Source organism: Moschus berezovskii, chromosome 8, assembly GCF_049115385.1.
Source record: "Moschus berezovskii isolate FMDL1 chromosome 8, NW_MosBer_1.0, whole genome shotgun sequence".
Taxonomy (NCBI): Eukaryota; Metazoa; Chordata; class Mammalia; order Artiodactyla; family Moschidae; genus Moschus; species Moschus berezovskii.
In genome coordinates, this window is record NC_142467.1 from 3,479,105 (window position 1) to 3,498,559 (window position 19,455).

Here is a 19,455-nt window from a genome sequence, read left to right on the forward strand (position 1 = left end):
TTTTTAAAAATGTATTAATTTTAAAAGGGTTCACTTATGTACTATATAAAAAAATGCAAAGATCAGATAGTATTTAATAAGAATACATTGTAAGTTGATAATATATTAGAATTGAAATTGTATAGTATGATACTCACAAGTGTCTCAGTGATAAAGAATGCACCTGCCAATGCAGGAAATGCAAGAAACACAGGTCATGAAGATCTCCTGGAGAAGGAAATGGCAACCCACTCCTGTATTCTTGCCTGGGAAATCCCATGGACAGAGGAACCTGGAAGGCTACAGTCCATGGGGTCTCAAAGAGTCAACATGACTGAACACTGAGCACGCAAGTTTGCTATTATTTCTTTATGTGATCTGTTTCCCTGACCTTAGACTTAATCCCTTCCTGGTTGCTCAGTTGGTAAAGAATCCATCTGCAGTGTACGAGTCCCCAGTTTGATTCCTGGGTCCAGAAAATCTCCTGGAGAAGGGATACGCTACCCACTCCAGTCTTCTTGGGGTTCCCTTGTGCCTCAGCTGGTAAAGAATCCACCTGCAATGCAGGAGACCTGGGTTCGATCCCTGGGTTGGGAAGATCTCCCGGAGAAGGGAAAAGCTACTCACTCCAGTATTCTGGCCTGGAGAATTCCATGGACGATACAGTCCATGGGGTTGCAAAGAGTTGGACAGGACTGAGCGACTCACGCTTTCAGACTTAATCCTGTTAATTAAGCATATTTCAAGAACTGTAATGAAAAATAAGATTACTGTTCAGTTCAGTTCAGTCGCTCAGTCGTGTCTGACTCTTCGCGACCCCATGAATCACAGCACACCAGGCCGCCCTGTCCATCACCAACTCTCGGAGTTCACTCAAACTCATGTCCATCGAGTTCGTGATGCCATTCATCCATCTCATTCTCTGTCGTCCCCGTCTTGGCAAGGCTTCTAAATTGATAGATTTATATCACCTCTGTCTGGATGTGCTAATGAGCAGTCAAAGCCAATACCTGAAAAAAAGGAAGAGAAGTAGTTGAGCACATTTATAGGCAATGCATAGCTCAGTGACTAGACACTGAATATCTGAGAATTGATTTTATAAAATGGCATATTTTAAGAATGGGAACTTTCTCAAGTTCTTTTACTCCCAGAACAAAGACTGTTATCTTACTCTATTTTTAGGACGATTGTCTAGGGCAGGCTTTTGATATAAATAAATGATGCATTAACATTATATGCAGACAGAGTGTGTATGCCAGCAGAAAACTAAATTGGTGAGAATTGTATGTTTATACAGTACTATTCCAAGGTCAGCTCACTTACTCTTTGCCGAACATCACAGTTCAGATTTTTTTTTTCCTTTTTTGATATAGTTTCCTTTTTCTGTTAACAGCAGATATCCCCTTATCAAAGATTCCATAAATCTGAGTCTAGTGAGATAATTTTCTGTAATTCTTCCTTGACATATTTTTGTGCATACAGTTTTGTAAACATCCAACAAACAACTGCACAAAACAACCTAGTCGTCTAAAATAACTGAACCTGGACCTAAAAGAAAGTAGGAAATAATCAAGAAAGAGATTCTGTATGATAGTCAAATGTTCAGTCAATAAGTGTTTTTGATTAACTGACTGAGCGCTGCTCTTTAAGGACATTATTGTTTGTTGTCTTCAGTCTTTTGACAGTTGTGGCAACAGTGACAGAGAGGACGTCTGATGGAAATTGCTCCAGGATCAGGTATTTTTGAGTGGATTGTTAAATTCACTCACCCAGTTAAAAATCACCATGAAGAAAGTCTTTGCAGTTACTGACATCATTGTGTTACTCTTTCAGTTCAGTTCAGTTCAGTCGCTCAGTCATGTCCAACTCTCTGCGACCCCATGAATCACAGCACACCAGGCCTCCCTGTCTATCACCAACTCCCGGAGTTCACTCAGACTCATGTCCACAGAGTCGGTGATGCTATCCAGCCATCTCATTCTCTGTCGTCCCCGACTCCTCCCGCCCGCGATCCCTCCCAGCATCAGGGTCTTTTCCAGTGATTCAAGTCATCGCATGAGGTGGCCAAAGTATTGGAGCTTCAGCTTTAGCATCAGTCCTTCCAGTGAACACCCAGGATTGATCTCCTTTAGAATGGACTGGTTGGATCTCCTTGCAGTCCAAGGGACTCTCAAGAGTCTTCTCCAGCACCACAGTTCAAAAGCATCCATGGCATCTGGTCCCATCACTTCATGGGAAATAGATGGGAAAACAGTGGAAACAGTGTCAGACTTTATTTTTTGGGGCTCCAAAATCACTGCAGATGCTGATTGCAGCCATGAAATTAAAAGACGCTTACTCCTTGAAAGGAAAGTTATGACGAACCTAGATAGCATATTAAAAAGCAGAGACATTACTTTGCCAACCAAGGTCCGTCTAGTCAAGGCTGTGGTTTTTCCCGTGGTCATGTATGGTTGTGAGAGTTGGACTGTGAAGAAAGCTGATCGCCGAAGAATTGATGCTTTTGAACTGTGGTGTTACTCTTTACCTGTATAATAGGGTGTCTAGTTTGCAGTTTAGAAGCCAACAATCATGGTAGCTGAATGCATCTAATTTTAGTTATTTTCACTGGATTTTGCTTCTTTCTAGTGACAGCTGAATCATTCAGCAACTTGATCTCGTGATAATACCACTGTCACAATTACCTAGATTGATCAGATTTCTACCTTTAGTTTCTTGTATTGACTTAAAAACCTTTTTACATTTTATATTTTTGATAGTAATTAATTTGGTATTGATTTATTTTTAAGTTGCACAGTGACAGTCAGTTCAGTTCAGTTCAGTCACTCAGTCATGTCCGACTCTTTGCGACCCCATGAATCATAGCACGCCAGGCCTCCCTGTCCATCACGAACTCCCGGAATTCACTCAAACTCATGTCCATTGAGTCGGTGATGCCATCCAGCCATCTCATTCTCTGTCGTCCCTGTCTCCTCCCACCCCCAATCCCTCCCAGCATCAGACCCTTTTCCAGTGAGTCAACTCGTCACATGAGGTGGCCAAAGTATTGGAGTTTCAGCTTTAGCATCAGTCCTTCCAATGAATACCCAGGACTGATTTCCTTTAGGATGGACTGGTTGGATCTCCTTGCAGTCCAAGGGAGTCTCAAGAGTCTTCTCCAGCACCACAGTTCAAAAGCATCAATTCTTTGGCGATCAGCTTTCTTCACAGTCCAACTCTCACATCCATCCATGACCACGGGAAAAACCGTAGCTTTGACTAGACGGACCTTTGTTGGCAAAGTAATGTCTCTGCTTTTTAATATGCTGTCTAGATTGGTCATGACTTTCCTTCCAAGGAGTAAGCGTCTTTTAATTTCATGGCTGCAATCAGCATCTGCAGTGATTTTGGAGCCCCCAAAAATAAAGTCTGACACTGTTTCCACTGTTTCTCCATCTATTTCCCATGAAGTGATGGGACCAGATGCCATGATCTTTGTTTTCTGAAGGTTGAGCTTCAAGCCAACCTTTTCACCCTCCTCTTTCACTTTCATCAAGAGGCTTTTGAGTTCCTCTTCACTTTCTGCCATAGGGGTGGTGTCATCTGCATATCTGAGGTTATTGATATTTCTCCCGGCAGTCTTGATTCCAGCTTGTGCTTTTCCAGCCCAGCGTTCCTCATGATGTACTCTGCATAGAAGTTAAATAAGCAGGGTGACAATATACAGCCATGACATACTCCTTTTCCTATTTGGAACCAGTCTGTTGTTCCATGTACAGTTCTGACTGTTGCTTCCTGACCTGCATACAGGTTTCTCAAGAGTCAGGTCAGGTGCTCTGGGTTTCCCATCTCTTTCAATAGCCAGGATAATAAAGATCATTATGGTAAAACCTTGGTTATAATTTTGTTGCTCTGTTTTGCAAGTTGCACATCTACCCAGAGTGGTACGGTTTCCTTCTGTGATGAATTATTATCCCCTGCAGGCCAAAGGCGGAGAAGGCAATGGCACCCCACTGCAGTGCTCTTGCCTGGAAAATCCCATGGACGGAGGAGCCTCGTGGACTACAGTCCATGGGCTCTCTACGATTCGGACACGACTGAGCGACTTCACTTTCACTTTTCACTCTCATGCATTGGAGAAGGAAATGGCCACCCTCTCCAGTGTTCTTGCCTGGAGAATCCCGTGGATGGAGGAGCTGGTGGGCTGCCGTCTGTGGGGTCGCACAGAGTTGGACACGACTGACGCGACTTAGCAGCCGCAGCAGCAGGCCACAGGAGAGTGAGGGACAGAGCCATCATCATTCACTGTCAGCTTTGATTCCACCCCACAGGTGGCTGCCTTTTGTCAGTAAATAAGAAGATATAGTCTAAGTAGACCCCAGTGTCATCACAATTAGGTTAACATGCCTTTTGGTAAAGAGATTACCCTCTGAAGTCCTTGTTATAAGCTGTGAGGGTCTGTTTTGAAGCTGTTGAAGAGTCCGTCCTGGTGTCCATGATAGATTCCGTTCTGCTTTCTCATGATTTCCTGGGCGACAGGCTGAAAGGCATTCCGACTAAGTTTGGAGATTATACTAAGCTAACAGGAGTTGCAGCACTTGGAAAGCTAGAACTAGAATTTGAAATGACCTTAATAAATTATGTAAATCACATTTCAAAAATATGGAACAAATTCCAAGGTTATTTCCTAAGAAAGACACTATACTGTCAGCAGAGGGAGGAAGTTTGTCTAAGCACAGAGAGAACAAGAAAAAGACTGTGAGCTCCAGGTGACTCAGCCAAGCGGTGCCCACCCTGAAACAAGACTGCGGGGGCCAGCCCTGCTCCACCAGAGGCGTGTGTAGCTCTTTTGTGGCCAGAGCTACAGAAAATTAAGATGAGATCCACCTGGAACCAGCTCCACGCCCCAAAGTCTAGTTCAGGAAGCTCGGGCAGAAAGAAGGTGTAGCGTGTGCCCAGGGCACCTCCGAACAACTGTCCACAGAGTGGGGCACCAGGCCCCCCCACACCCCAGGTTTCAGGTCGCACAGGAGGCTCAGCGGGCACGGAGAGGCGGTAAGAACTTGTTGGCTTGTAGCGAAGCATGCTACACAACTCCTGTGATACTGGGATTCGGGGAGTTAGAAAGTAATCCTTTGTTATGTTTGGTGTTGTATAAGCTTTTATTAAACTCTTTGGTTGACTTTTAATTTCTACCTTTTAAAAGGAAGTGTAAAAATTGGAAAAAGTCTATAGCAAAACAACAGAAATGCTTAATGGAATGTAAAGTAAGCCATGTGGGGAAAGATTAAAGGAGTTTGGTTGCTTAACCAGGAAAATAGAAAGCTCAAGATGACTTAATAACTGTCTTTTAGTATGTAGAGGTTTATCATAAGAATGCAAACCAGTGCTCGATCCCTACAGAAGAATGAACAAAAGAAACTGTTTACAGTAGCAAGGGGGAGCTTGCTTTTACATTGGAAGGCGTTGCTTGATTATAAAATATCAATAAGCATTGTCTAAGGTTACCAAGCAGTAGAATATAATCTTTTGAAGATGTTCAAAATGGAATGAACACCCACGTGGTTGGAAGGCTCAAGAGTTGACCTGCTTGATGGTAGAACTGAGAGCCAGACAACCCATTTTGAGGAATTCAGCAGTTCTTTCGTGAATATAAAATATCGTAGTCATCTTCCTTCCCTGTTCTTCTATAAAGATTTTTACCTTATTACTGCACCTGCTGCTAAGTCACTTCAGTCGTGTCCGACTCTGTGTGACCCCATAGATGGAAGCCCACCAGGCTCCCCCGTCCCTGGGATTCTCCAGGCAAGAACACTGGAGTGGGTTGCCATTTCCTTCTCCAATGTGTGAAAGTGAAAAGTGAAAGTGAAGTCGCTCAGTCGTGTCTGACTCGTAGCGACCCCATGGACTGCAGCCCACCAGGCTCCTCCATCCATGGGATTTTCTAGGCAAGAGTACTAGGAAGGCTTTATTTGACAGTTTCACGAGATGACTTTGCTCACTGTTTTTCCTGTCTCAGAATAAATGCAGTTCTTTCTTCTGTTTCCTTGCCTTGCATTTAACAATGTCTGTTGAGTGCCTGCTCTGTGTAAAGCACTGCTCAAGGCTATGAATGATACAAATAACCGAATACTCCTTTTTCTTGCCTTCACAAACATTTGATGGGCATCTCCACTGTGCTAGACACTGCATGACGTGCTTAGAATCCAAATGCAGGCGCGAAGACGGCTCTCAGGAGCCCACAGGCCAGTGACTGAGAGTCATAAGTAAACAGTTGCAGTGTGATGGGATGGGGCCTGTGCCAAAGGTATGAGCAGGTGGCTCGGGAACATACGAGACACGGTGGGTGCGTCTGATACAGAGCGGGGTAGTGTCTCGAGTTTGCCGGAGGAGAGCTGACTGAGCTGAACTGGGCTGTGGTGGGAAGGGAGTCCATTGTGCTCTAAAATGTCAACTGTTTTAGATTGTCGCAGAAACTATCGCAGAAACCGATCGTCTGTATGTAGCAAGATACATAAGAGCATTTGTTTCTTTTCGTCACCTGAAATGTTATTGATTCTGTCCTCTGCCCTTTCTTTGATCCTTAATGAGACAATGAAATCTGATTCACAGTCAGTTTTCTGTTAAGGGGTGACATAGATGTTTCTAAATTCATCATGCTGCACAGAAAATTGCAGCTTTAAAGGAAAATGGGGTTGGGGCAACCACTCAGAAACTTCATCAAGGGGACACACACTTTTTCAAGGAGAGGGACTTAGTGAGAATGGCAGCATGGTTTGCACATCGTGGCTACTGAAGGAGTCCAGACTACCACCGCAGCACTGCACAGGTTCTGCAGAAAACGTGGCACCGCACCTCGAAAGAGACCTGAAGTTTACTCGTGGCGGCCAAGGCAGAGGGTGAAGTGGTGGAGGGCGGTCATCTGAAATCGGAGGGAAACTTGTGACAGGAGATGAGGATGGATATGGTACCCCACCGCGTCATAACACAGGAAGTGAGGTGAGAGGCGTGCAGTGCGGCTTGGGTGTGTGTCGCAGATTTCTCCACAGTTCAGCTCAGCCGGGTACACTTTTCAGCGCTCACCTAGTCTTTCTCACTAAGAACTTGGCATAAGCAAACGTGAAATTTCGTTATGTTCCAGCTGTTCCCTCATATATCAATTCTGTTGGAATAGATTTGCAATTTTGAAGCAAACCTTATTGCAGAACTACTGTATATTGTTGCAAAATTAAGTTCATAATTTTTATGTTATCTCCCGAAATCTCTTAGTGTATTGAGATTCTGTTGGACATATCAAGATTCCTCATAAATCCAGTCCCCTACTTAATGAGGATAGAAGGGACTTCCGTTTATTCCAGAACTACCTTTTCTCTCAGCTTCTTTAACAGGGGAGTGTCTGCAGGGAACTTGGAGAAACAGGTGAGGGCCATGAGCGTGCAAATAGTGTTTCTTAGTCTGAGCCTCTGTATTTGCAGCAATTCTTAGGGAGATGCCGTTGCAAGGACAGCAGGTCTTTTTTTCACTCTGACAAGGTAAATGACCAGAAATGCAAAGGAAAGTCTCAGGTGAGTAGGGCTTTACCCATGGATCAACCTCCTCAACCAGACTTGCAAAGAGAGTGATGCATACAGCAATGTGCTAACTTTTAGCAGGGAGACCATAGGTCCAAAGAACTAATCTCCTTTTTTGCTCTTTCGCCTTTGTCGGCGGGCACAGATTCTGGCCTGGACGAAGAGGAAGCCTCACTGGAGGAAAATTCGTTCAGGACAGAGGAGGTCGCAGCTGGGGAGGCAGTTCAGCGGCATCCGTCATCGGGCTTCTGTCTCCTTTTGAAATATTCCCCCACAAAAGACATAAAAAGAATGCTTTGTTTTGCTATTTCTGCAATGTAGTTTTTTTTTTTTCCCACCTAATTCAAGAGTTTCTGCAACAGTGTAATTCAGTGTTACACTATCTGAGGTCAGGGAAAAAACAGTTTTGGATTTGGATTGTGTAGCAGAGTCATCAGACACTTGAGGGTGTTCTTGAAGTGGCCAGTGTTCTCTTGTTCAAGCTGAGCCCCAGAGTCACAGGCCCAGAGAGGAGGAAAGCTTCTGTCTGTCCACAGGTAATTCTCATATAAAAATGGGGAGCTGAAGGGTTACATTACAGCAGATGATAAAATCCTTACATAGCCTCAAGCAAACATTCAGCTGACAAAAATGTTATTGTATGTTCTCTCTTGAAAGCTTTAAGATATGCTTGGGTTAATTAGATTTCCAAATATGCAAATATGCCCTGGTGAGTTTTTTCTGAAATGCACCATTTTAAAATTATGTAGCTTGGCATTAGTGTTCAAAATACTGAATTGTAAGACTTAGCCTGAATAGTTTACTAACATATCATATAAATTCATAATTGATCAAACCCATTTATTCCCCACTGTCCACATTATACTATTCAAATTGGGTTAGAAAATTTTATGGAAATTAGGTTCTCTAGCATGCTTTGGGGGCAGATCAAGGCGTAGTTTAAGTTACAGCAGTAGTTCTTCAAAAACTGCCAATTCACTCATCTGATACCAGTGTTTCCAAGGTGCTCAGTTCAGGGAACACGAGGCTTCTAGAGCCCAGAAACTGGATCACCTGAAGGAAATTAGAACACAAACTTTGATCTTAAGGGGAAAAATACTTTAGCAAGTGCATCTGAAATGATTTCATTTTGCTCACCTGCTTGTGCCAGCGAATAATTCTAAGATTTCAGCTTCTAAATAATTTTTTTTTAATATTAGATTTTCCTTTAGAAATGTCATCTCTTTGGGCATTCTTTATAATCAGATTTCTGGTTACCTGAAATGTTTGATCTGTGTTGGTTAAAAAATAATCATTTTGGGAGTGAAAGTGAAGTCGCTCAGTCATATCCGACTGTGCAACCCCATGGACTGTAGCCTACCAGACTCCTCCGTCCATGGGATTTTCCAGGCAAGAGTACTGGAGTGGGTTGCCATTTAGAAACTGGTCTACAATGTATCATATCCTTCAATGCTTTATTAAACAGTATATACTGAAATACACTACAGATAAGCTGACCATTTCTGAATAACTCAGGTTTACTGTGCCCATGGGCATTTCACTGTGCCTAGTGAAATATGGAAAGCTCTTTACTCCTGCTTTTAATGACCTCCACCACAGGGTGGACAGACTGTTTTTGTAAAGGGCCAGGTAGGAAACATTTTAAGTTTTGTGGGCCAAGTACTCTCTGCTGCCCCTCAGCTGCCCCTGCTTTCCGAAGGCAGTCTTGGCGAATCGTTAGTGAAACGACCGTAACTGATCTCCAGTAAGACTTTGTCGTTGTATCAGCAGTGGCTGAATTCGGCTTTCAGGCTGTGCTTTGACAACCTCTGACCTCAACCACTGTCTTTCTCTAGTAATTTATTAGAAGTTCATTATTGTCATTTCTTGATGTTTTGGTGTTCTTGTATTTCCTTCCTTTAGCAATGTCTCACCCTTTTCTGTTTATTGCTTTTGATGTGGCTTGGCCTACATGAAAAAAAAATAGCTTGTTAGATTTGTACCTCAAATAAGAATCATTAGACAAGGGACGGGGAAAAGGCTTTCTAGTGAAGACGGCACAGGGTACATTTACTCTGACTTTCCTTCTTAAGCCTTGCTCGGGGGCCCTTTTATTTATTTCTAGGTTCTTGAACAAATTGTTAATGTGGAAAATAAGTTTTCTGTTAAAAGAATCTTGTAGATCAATAGGCTTTTATAAATATACGTCACGTTTTTGTGAAAGTAACAACACATTTTTCAGCTGCATTTTCATGGACATGATTTACTGTCTCATCCAGTGTTTCCATATTGATGAATAGTTTATCAAGAGTAGCAGATGTGCCCACTCTACAAGAAGAGGTTAAACTGCCTTTCAAATGAGAAGAAACTGCCCTGCCCTCGCCATGATCAGTGTACTAGAGTATTCGTGCTTACTCTAGATTACTTTACTCACATAACTAAACTTTGTTTTTGAGTTACTGGGAATCTTTCACCGGCCACATAGCTAAGTTGTTGAGAGCGCTGGGTTTGGATTCCGACTGTAGCTCTGTCACTTATAGCTGTGTGATATTGGTTACGTTACTTAACTTTTCTGAGCTGTGGCTCTTTCATCTCTAGAGTAGGGATGACAGGATTCCTACCCGAGAACAGAGTTGCTCCGTTTCTTTGATGCTATTTACCTTATTATTCCTCCTCTTTTCCTCCTCCTTTCCTCTCGTGACATTCAAATCAACGAAAGGTTCAGATCTTACCGTGCTATTTAAGTTACATATCTCGTTAAGGCCCTTTTATTCCAGTTTATCACCAGAGCAGACGCTATCTGATTAAAATAATGTGCCACACGCTAAAGTGGTGGCCACGGAGGCACATGGAATACAGAGGGTGAGAATTTATGACATGAAAAGCCACATCCAAGTACAGAAAATGTTATTCTTTCATTTTTGCTGTTACATCATTAGATATTTAAGGTATAATCTACATCTAGTTTGGGATGCATGCTCAGCAAAATGTTGCAAATTTTGTATTAAACGCCCTGAAATAAAGTCTCCCAGCTCTGGGAGGAGATCCGTCTAGCTGTCTGCAGTGCTCAGCAGGCCACTCCATGGTGTGTACTCACGATGTCCCAGAGATCTCATTCTCTTACTCAGTTTCCTAGCTGCTGTCACCACGGGAATTCAGGAAGATCTGCTTCCCTAAGCATCACCTGTTCAACAGTCACTGTTCTGATAAATTCTGCATAAACACCGTTCTCAGTGTCTTTGTTATGCCCAGTTTTTTGTGTGTGTCCCCCCACAAGATGATCAGAACTCATGATGACCTCAGTAATGAAATGAGTAGCCCAGTTGATGGAAAGTGCCATGTTGGGTAGTTAGGCAAATCGCACTGGACCCAGAGCAACACTGTTTTCTGTTTCCAGGCAAGAATTGTCCCATCCTTAGAAGAAGGAGATGAAAGTTAGGGTTTACCATGACAGAATAAAAACATTTTTGCACCTTTTTCTTAGAAACCACACCCACAACTAGAAAACAGAGAAGCACAAACATAAGTTTGGCTGTGATTACAGTGGAGAGCCATCCGCCGTTGCCCAGAAGACAGCCTTTGAAGCTGGAAGGCAGGTGGGAGAGTGATGACGGCTAGAGTAATGAAAAAGTTTGGGGAACAGTGTGAGTATTTGTTGCCACTGAAAAGTGCCTTTAAAATAGTGAAAATGGCGCAGTCTTAATTTTTCTTTACCACAATAAATATTTCTAAAGGAATGATAAGTGACTTAGTAGAGAGAAGGGAGGTCAAACAAAAATGCTTGCAGGTTGAGAGTACCAAAGAACAGCTAAGCAGTTTGCTTCCCAGCAAGATCTGAGAATTGGAGGGCATTGTAGTAACAGTGAGGGTAATGAAAACAGGGATTGCTCAAAAGTGTGTGTGAGCCGCAGCCAGACCTCCTGGTCAGCTCCACTGTCCTTGCTCAGGGGCCTCCACCTCCACACAGGACGGAGGCGATGCTCCGGGGAGGATGGAGTCAGGGAGCGCCAGGACCTGGAGGCTGCGTGGACTGCAGAAACAGGGGCGGCCCTCCTGAGGACTCCAGAAGGCATCTGGTCAGGGCTGATTCCTGTCAGCCGTCTCGCCGCAGTCACAGCTGACCGGAACATACGAGCCAAAGAAGAGCTGAAGCCTCAAACAGCTGAGAGTCCTTTCCTCTGGGGAGGAGGAGATGAGGAGATGGGAAATTACTCTCAAGGTTTTGATTCCATTCCGTTCCATCGCTCAGTCATGTCCGACTCTTTGCGACCCCGTGGACAGTAGCCTACCAGGCTTCTCCGTCCATGGGATTCTCCTTTCATTATTATTTGACTTCTAAACTTGCCAAGAGAAGGCACTGCTCATAGCAAACACCCTCTTCCAGCAACACAAGAGAAGACTCTACACATGGACATCACCAGATGGTCACCACCGAAATCAGATTGATTATATTCTTTGCAGCCAAAGATGGAGAAGCTCTATATAGTCAGTAAAAACAAGACCAGGAGCTGACTGTGGCTCAGATCATGAACTCCTTATTGCCAAATTCAGACTGAAATTGAAGAAAGTAGGGAAAACCAGTAGACCATTCAGGTATGATCTAAATCAAATCCCTTACAATTATACAGTGGAAGTGAGAAATAGATTCAAGGCATTAGATCTGACAGAGTGCCTGATGAACTCTGGACGGAGGTTCGTGACATTGTACAGGAGTCACTGATCAAGACCATCCCCAAGAAAAAGAAATGCAGAAAGGCAAAATGGTTGTCTGAGGAGGCCTTACAAATAGCTGAGAAAAGAAGAGAAGCAAAAGGCAAAGGAGAAAAGGCAAGATATACCCATTTGAATGCAGAGTTCCAAAGAATAGCAAGGAGAGATAAGAAAGCCTTCCTCAGTGTTCAATGCAAAGAAATTGAGGAAAACAACAGAAGGGGAAAGACTAGAGATCTCTTAAAGAAAATTAGAGATACCAAGGGAACATTTCATGCAAGGATGGGTACAATAAAGGACAGAAATGGTATGGACCTAACAGAAGCAGAAGATATTAAGAAGAGGTGGCAAGAATACACAGAAGAACTGTACCAAAAAGATCTTAATGACCCAGATAATCAGGATGGTGGGATCACTCACCTAGAGCCAGACATCCTGGAATACAAAGTCAAGTGGGCCTTAGGAAGCATTACTATGAACAACGAGCTAGTGGAGGTGATGGAATTCCAGTTGAGGTATTTCAAATCCTAAGAGATGATGCTATGAAAGTGCTGCACTCAATGTGCCAGCAAATTTGGAAAACTCAACAGTGGCCACAGGACTGGAAAAGGTCAGTTTTCATTCCAATCCCAAAGAAAGGCAATGTCAAAAAATGTTCAAACTATCTCACAACTGTACTCATTTTACACACTAGCAAAGTAATGCTCAAAATTCTCTGAGCCAGGCTTCAGCAGTACATGAACTGTGAACTTCCAGATGTTCAAGCTGGATTTAGAAAAGCCAAAGGAACCAGAGATCAAATTGCCAACTTCCATTGGATCATCAAAAATTGAGAGAGTTCCAGAAAAACATCTGTCTCTGCATTATTGATGCCAAAACCTTTGACTGTGTGGATCACAAAAAACTGTGGAAAATTCTGAAAGAGATGGGAATACCAGACCACCTGACCTGCCTCCTGAGAAATCTATATGCAGGTCAGGAGGCAACAGTTAGAACTGGACATGGAACAGACTGGTTCCAAGTAGGAAAAGGAGTACGTCGAGGCTGTATATTGTCACCCTGCTTATTTAACTTCTATGCAGAGTATATCATGCGAAATGCTGGGCTGGATGAAGCACAAGCTAGAATCAAGATTTCCAGGAGAAATACCAATAATCTCAGATATGCAGATGACACCACCCTTATGGCAGAAAGTGAAGAGGAACTAAGGAGCCTCTTGATGAAAGTGAAAGAGGAGAGTGAAAAATTTGGCTTAAAATTCAACATTCAGAAAACTAAGATCCTGGCATCCAGTCCAATCACTTCATGGCAAATAGATGGGGAAACAATGGAAACAGTGAAAGACATTGTTTTTTGAGACTCTAAAATCATTGCAGATGGTGCAGTCATGAAATTAAAAGACACTTGCTCCTTGGAAGAAAAGCTATGACCAACCTAGACAGAGTATTAAAAAGCAGAGATATTACTTTGCCAACAAAGGTCCGGCTAGTCAAGGCTATGGTTTTTCGAGTGGTAATGTATGGATGTGAGAGTTGGACTATAAAGAAAGCTGAGCACTGAAAAAGTGATGCTTTTACAGTCTGATGTTGGAGAAGATTCTTGAGAGTCCCTTGGACTGCAAGGAGATCCAACCAGTCCATCCTAAAGGAAATCAGTCCTGAGTGTTCATTGGAAGGACTGATGCTGAAGCTGAAACTCCAATACTTTGGGCACCTCATGTGAAGAGTTGACTCATTGGAAAAGACCCTGATGCTGGGAGGTATTGAGGGCTGGAGGAGACGGGGACGACAGAGAATGAGATGGCTGAATGGCATCACCGACTTGATGGACATGAATTTGAGTGAACTCTGGAAGTTGGTGACGGACAGAGAGGCCTGGTGTGCTGCAGTCCATGGGGTCACAGAGAGTCAGACACAACTGAGCGATTGAGCTGAATTGAAACTGTATGCATGCAATATTTTGGGGTTTTTAAATGATTGAAAGACATAAAATAAGGGAAGATTTCTAAGAGTCCATCTTGCCCTTTGTTTGCTTTAGTCGTATTCTGTCATATCGTCCTTTAGAGAAAGGTTCTTTTTTCTAGATTGTTTCTATCCTTGTTTCTAGATTCTTCATTACGTAAGGGGAAAAAAGTCTTTTTAACCAAAATATTAAGTAGTGCTAATTGGGGACATCATATTTTTTGTGTATTGTATATTTGTATTTAGATAGATATTTTCCTCCTAGTAATTATATGTTTATACAACCTACCCCAGTATTCTTCTCTGGAAAATCCCAGGGACAGAGGAGCCTGGTAGGGTCGCAAAGAGTCAGACATGACTTAGCAATTAAATAACAGCATAACACACTGGACTATATATACTTAAAGATCAGTAAATTGGTCTTGATTCAGAATGTCTAGTGATACAACATGAACTGGGCTAGCTTCCATTATCTTTCTGTTTCCTATGAGGAAACTGTGTACTCAGTGATGAAATAGGGTATGTTTAAAAACATATTTGAGGGAAAGGTATCCGAGCTTAATATCCAGTTGCTTTGCGTTTGCATAGAAAATGTGTGCTAATTTCAAAAGATCGTATCTATATCTTAGAGAAGGAATGGGATTTTATATTTTACAGCATCTTATTTCCATATAGAGATATCTTTTTGGTCTGTTCACTAACAGGCTTATGTTTTAATTCATTTTTATGAATCTGAACAATGAGTTGATTTAACAGAGACTGTTATAATAGGTATTTTTCAACAGACTGCTGCAGTTGATTTATGCAGTTCTTTATGTTTTCTCCTATGAAAAGACCATTTTCATCTTTTGTTTTTATTTTCCAAACATACAAGGGTCACTAAACCTCTTTAGAAATTGCTTCTGAATAGTCATTCTTTGTATGGAAAAACTACAGTATATTCCTTAAGTGAAATTCAATCAACTACTTTTATGGTAGTTGGGCTTAAAAGACATCAGTGAAAATACCCACACAAGCTCTTAAGATCAAGGCATTTGTTTCAGCTGACTTTAGTATGTACTTAGCCATTGTGCATCAAATAATGAGCAAAATTGGCAGACTTCTAATAAGCAAGTACAATATAGACAAAAGAGAACACTGATTTAAGGTCCTGGTGTCAAATGCAGTAAAACACTCTGTTTATAGCAGGTCAGGCTTGGGTTTACAATTAGCACTAATTACCGGGAAAAAAATCAAAACCGCAGCTTTAAGGAAGGACACTTTTCACTGCAAGATCAAAGCCAGTCTCTGCAGAATAGGGAAGCCTCTACCACTTAATTGCACTGAAGTGCTAATTGGATTGTAAGGAACTTTCATGAGTTCCTCCCAATTAGCCAGCCATCCCTGACAAATCCAAAAGAAGAGATTATGAGTTCTTAGAGCTTTTGTCTATATGGTTGCCATTTGTATACCTGAGTGAATGTAGCCTTGCCTCCTTCTTATGCAAATTGAGGTCTTTGCGTGTCTCAGATATTAACTTCCTATAAATAGCCTTGAAGGTAAAGCTATCCTTTGGATATAAAGTCTTAACTGCATGCAAATGCTAAAGGGACAACATTTAATGGGAACTATCATTTTTAGTAAGATGCTTCATTGAAAGCTTGAGAATTGGGTGCGCTTCTTGGCTCAGATTTGTCATCTTATGCATTAGGCTCCAGTAAGGATATTTCTATTACATTTGATGTTTGTATTACATTTAAATACTCTCCATTTTGGGTAACTTCTCTTTGAAAGAAATGGATAATCAGTAATTTCATGATGTTTATTCTCTAAGTAATAATTTTTTATCCAAGAGAATTATTCATGGTTCTAATTGTGCTTTGCCCATACACTGCATCCCCTGTGATTTTTATTGTTATTGTTTGATCATGTAAGGCAGCAAAAATTTTGCCAACTCACCACATGAAAGCTTCTATGACAAAGTGATTTCTTTGGGCAAAACTATCCATTTGTATAAAGAAAATGGGAACCTTTGCTTAATGCCAGGTCCTCCCTACATAGAGTAAAATAAAAATTTGGCAGCTGTGGCATGAATTCACCTGTCTATATTTGACTGGGTCCATGGTAAATCTTAAAAAGCTCTCACTGACATAAAATGTATTATATTATATTTACACTGCTCAAACGCTGTTTATTTGGACATTTGCCTAGGTGATAAATGTGCTAGGTCTCCTTTGTATTGGCAAAAGAAGGCAAACTTAAGCGTTTATCCGGGATTTCAGATGTTCTGAATTATCTGATTAACCTCATTAACTAGAAAAGAATCTATTTTCCACACTTTGCTGCTGCTGCTAAGTCACTTCAGTCGTGTCCGACTCTGTGTGACCCCATAGACGGAAGCCCACCAGGCTCCCCCGTCCCTGGGATTCTCCAGGCAAGAACACTGGAGTGGGTTGCCATTTCCTTCTCCACACTTTACTTTCTGTTATATAAACCCCAGAGTGAGTCTTCAAGTATTAAAATTGTTGATTTGCATGTCCAAAATTTGAGTATGCTAAGGATAACAGAACAACAGTGTCAGAGAATAGTAACGTGATTTTCCATGCTTTCAAAGTCAAATGTGTTTTCTGCTCAGTTTTTATATTTTATAATAAATAGAGGTATTAAGACAGTAAAGGTACCTACTGTGTGCAGTTGGTACTTTTAGACATTTTACATACTTGGTCTCATTTTCCAGATAAGAAAACTGAAGTTTAGAAAGACTCAGCAACATAGCGATGAAGTAACCCAACTAGAAAAGCCAGGATTAAAATCCAGTTTTTCTGACTTCAGAGCCTTTGCTCTCAGCTTATTGCCATTAGTGGCAAAATGGATTCTTCCCTTACGTTTAGTCTTAGCTCTTTACACGTCTCTCCCGTCGGACTTAGAGTTCATATCTGTCATCGTTTGTCAAGTTTCCTGTTCCCCGTTTGGGAACACGGGGCTGTGTTTGTGGTGGTGATCAGGCCCCGTGAGCGGGCCCGGCCGCAGTGGGCTCTCGGTCAGCAGGACCAGCAGAGGCCGCGCCTCTCCCAGGTCCCCAGGCATTCCAGTCAAGTCCCAGGAGCTCCAGTGTTCGCAGCTTCATCAGAGATCAGGACTTGAGAATCCTACAAGTAATAAGAAGAAAATACTTTATTCTTTTCTAGTGTATGACTACTTCTTCCAAATATTTTCAGTTTTTCCTTTCCTCCTCATCATGAATACATAATTTTCTATTATAGATAAAAACTTCCCTAAAGGAGGGTGGGTTTTGTACCATGAAATTATTCAGATAGGTTTTTAAAATTAGATTAATGGGTGGCATGCGTGGTTTAAAATAACTGTTTTCTCTATAAAATTTTATGCTTTTGCTAAATACTCGCCTATCTGAGGAATCCTCTGTGAGTCCTGAAATTAGTTAAGTAGTTAAAAGAAATTTATCCATGATGTAAATTTGTTGATATCTACTTCTCTGTTCTACTTTATGAACAAAATAATCAGCTTATAGTTAGACAGTTTCCTTAAAATGGGAAATTGTTCACTTCTAAGAAACTAACGTTTGCTCTGTTATTTACAACAAATTATCCCACTGACATCTTCTAAACTACATTTAATAATGTAAGAAAAAAATTAAAAAATCCCATTTGACATGCAAGGTAGCAGCAATAACTTCTTTGTAATGCTCTTTCAGTCTTTGCATTAAATGATGTTTCTTATCCTTATCTATATTTGGGAATAATACCAACATCAAAGGGTGTGTGTTATGTGTTGTATACGGGGCCTGACAGAGTAGATGGTTAATAATTAGTAACTATTTACATGGGCTTCCCTGGTGGCTCAGAGGTTAAAGCGTCTGCCTCCAATGAGGGAGACCTGGGTTCGATCCCTGGGTCGGGAAGATCCCCTGGAGAAGGAAACGGTAACCCACTCCAGTATTCTTGCCTGGAGAATCCCATGGACGGAGAAGCCTGGTAGGCTACAGTCCACGGGGTTGCAAAGAGTCGGACACGACTGAGCGACGGAACGGAACGGAACTATTTACATAGTAGAATGCTGCTGCTGCTGCTGCTGCGTCACTTCAGTTGTGTCCGACTCTGTGTGACCCCATAGACGGCAGCCCACCAGGCTCCCCCGTCCCTGGGATTCTCCAGGCAAGAACACTGGAGTGGGTTACCATTTCCTTCTCCAATGCATGAAAATGAAAATTGAAAGTGAAGTTGCTCAGTAGTGTCCAACTCTTAGCGACCCCATGGACTGTAGCCCACCAGACTCCTCCATCCATGGGATTTTCCAGGCAAGAGTACTGGAGTGGGGTGCCATTGCCTTCTCCAGTGGAATGCTAGTCACAGTGAAAGCAGGAGTTACTAACTAATGTCCTACATGAAGGGTTTTCTACTGTGAGTCCTAACTTATAGTTGGCCCTTGAACAGTGCAGGGATTTGGGGCCCCAACCCTCCTTGCAGTTAAAAATCTTTATAACTTTATTGGTGTCCTTCTCTACATGGTTCTGCGTCCCTGGGTTCAACCAGCCAGCGATCATGAAGTACTGTTGTACATATGTATTGAAAAAAATCCACATGTAAGTGGACTCATCCAGTTCAAATTCATTGTTGGTCAACTGTATTTATAGTATATAACTTTACATATTTAAGGTTTTTTTTTGTAAAATACACGTAACATAAAATGTACTGTTTTAACCATCTTAAGTGTATAGTTTAGTAGCGTTGAGTGCATTCACCGTGTTGCACAGCCATCATCACTCTGTTTCCAGAACTTTTCAAATAGAAACTGTTACATCTTTTACCTTAAATTTTAAAATATTATCCATTTGAGAAAACTGGACAACAAGAGTATATTTATCGGATCTATAGTGAACATTTATTTATTATGTTCTCTTTTGTTCCAAAAGCATTTCCCCTTCGATGAGTCACATTTACTCTACTGAACTAATGAGTGAAAGACATCATCCAAAACCTCTTGATCTTTTCTTACCCAGACTCCAAGAACCCACCTCCTGCTTTTTGTTCCCTCCCACTCATCACCAGCTTCCCACCCACGATCACTTGAAATCAAGTGTAACTGAGAAAGCTGTCCAATTGAGATAGGTGTTTTCACATCCAAGTGAAAGCATTCTCCAACCAGGTGTCTTTCAAGACACCTTTATTGGGAACACATTTGACATTAGTTCTGATTTACCCACGGCGGGCCGCCTTTTGACTGGTTTTGACTCACCCATGAGTTTAAATCATCTCATTATCTCCCTGGTTGTCCCGTCT

At 41.9% G+C, this 19,455-nt stretch overlaps 1 protein-coding gene across 2 annotated transcripts in view; it reads left to right on the forward strand.

Annotated features, from left to right (window-relative positions):
• The window catches only part of FBXL17 (F-box and leucine rich repeat protein 17), a 526,365-nt gene that overhangs the window by 390,649 nt on the left and 116,261 nt on the right, over positions 1-19,455 (forward strand). Inside the window, exon 8 of one of the 2 annotated variants that reach the window (XM_088838428.1) lies at positions 7,675-18,177. The exons of the other annotated variant lie outside the window; for it this stretch is intronic. Within the exon in view, the coding sequence (XP_088694554.1) occupies positions 7,675-7,850 (176 nt within the window). The 3' untranslated portion in view covers positions 7,851-18,177. Of the gene's footprint in view, positions 1-7,674; positions 18,178-19,455 lie in introns of those variants that run through there. 2 annotated transcript variants of the gene reach the window in all.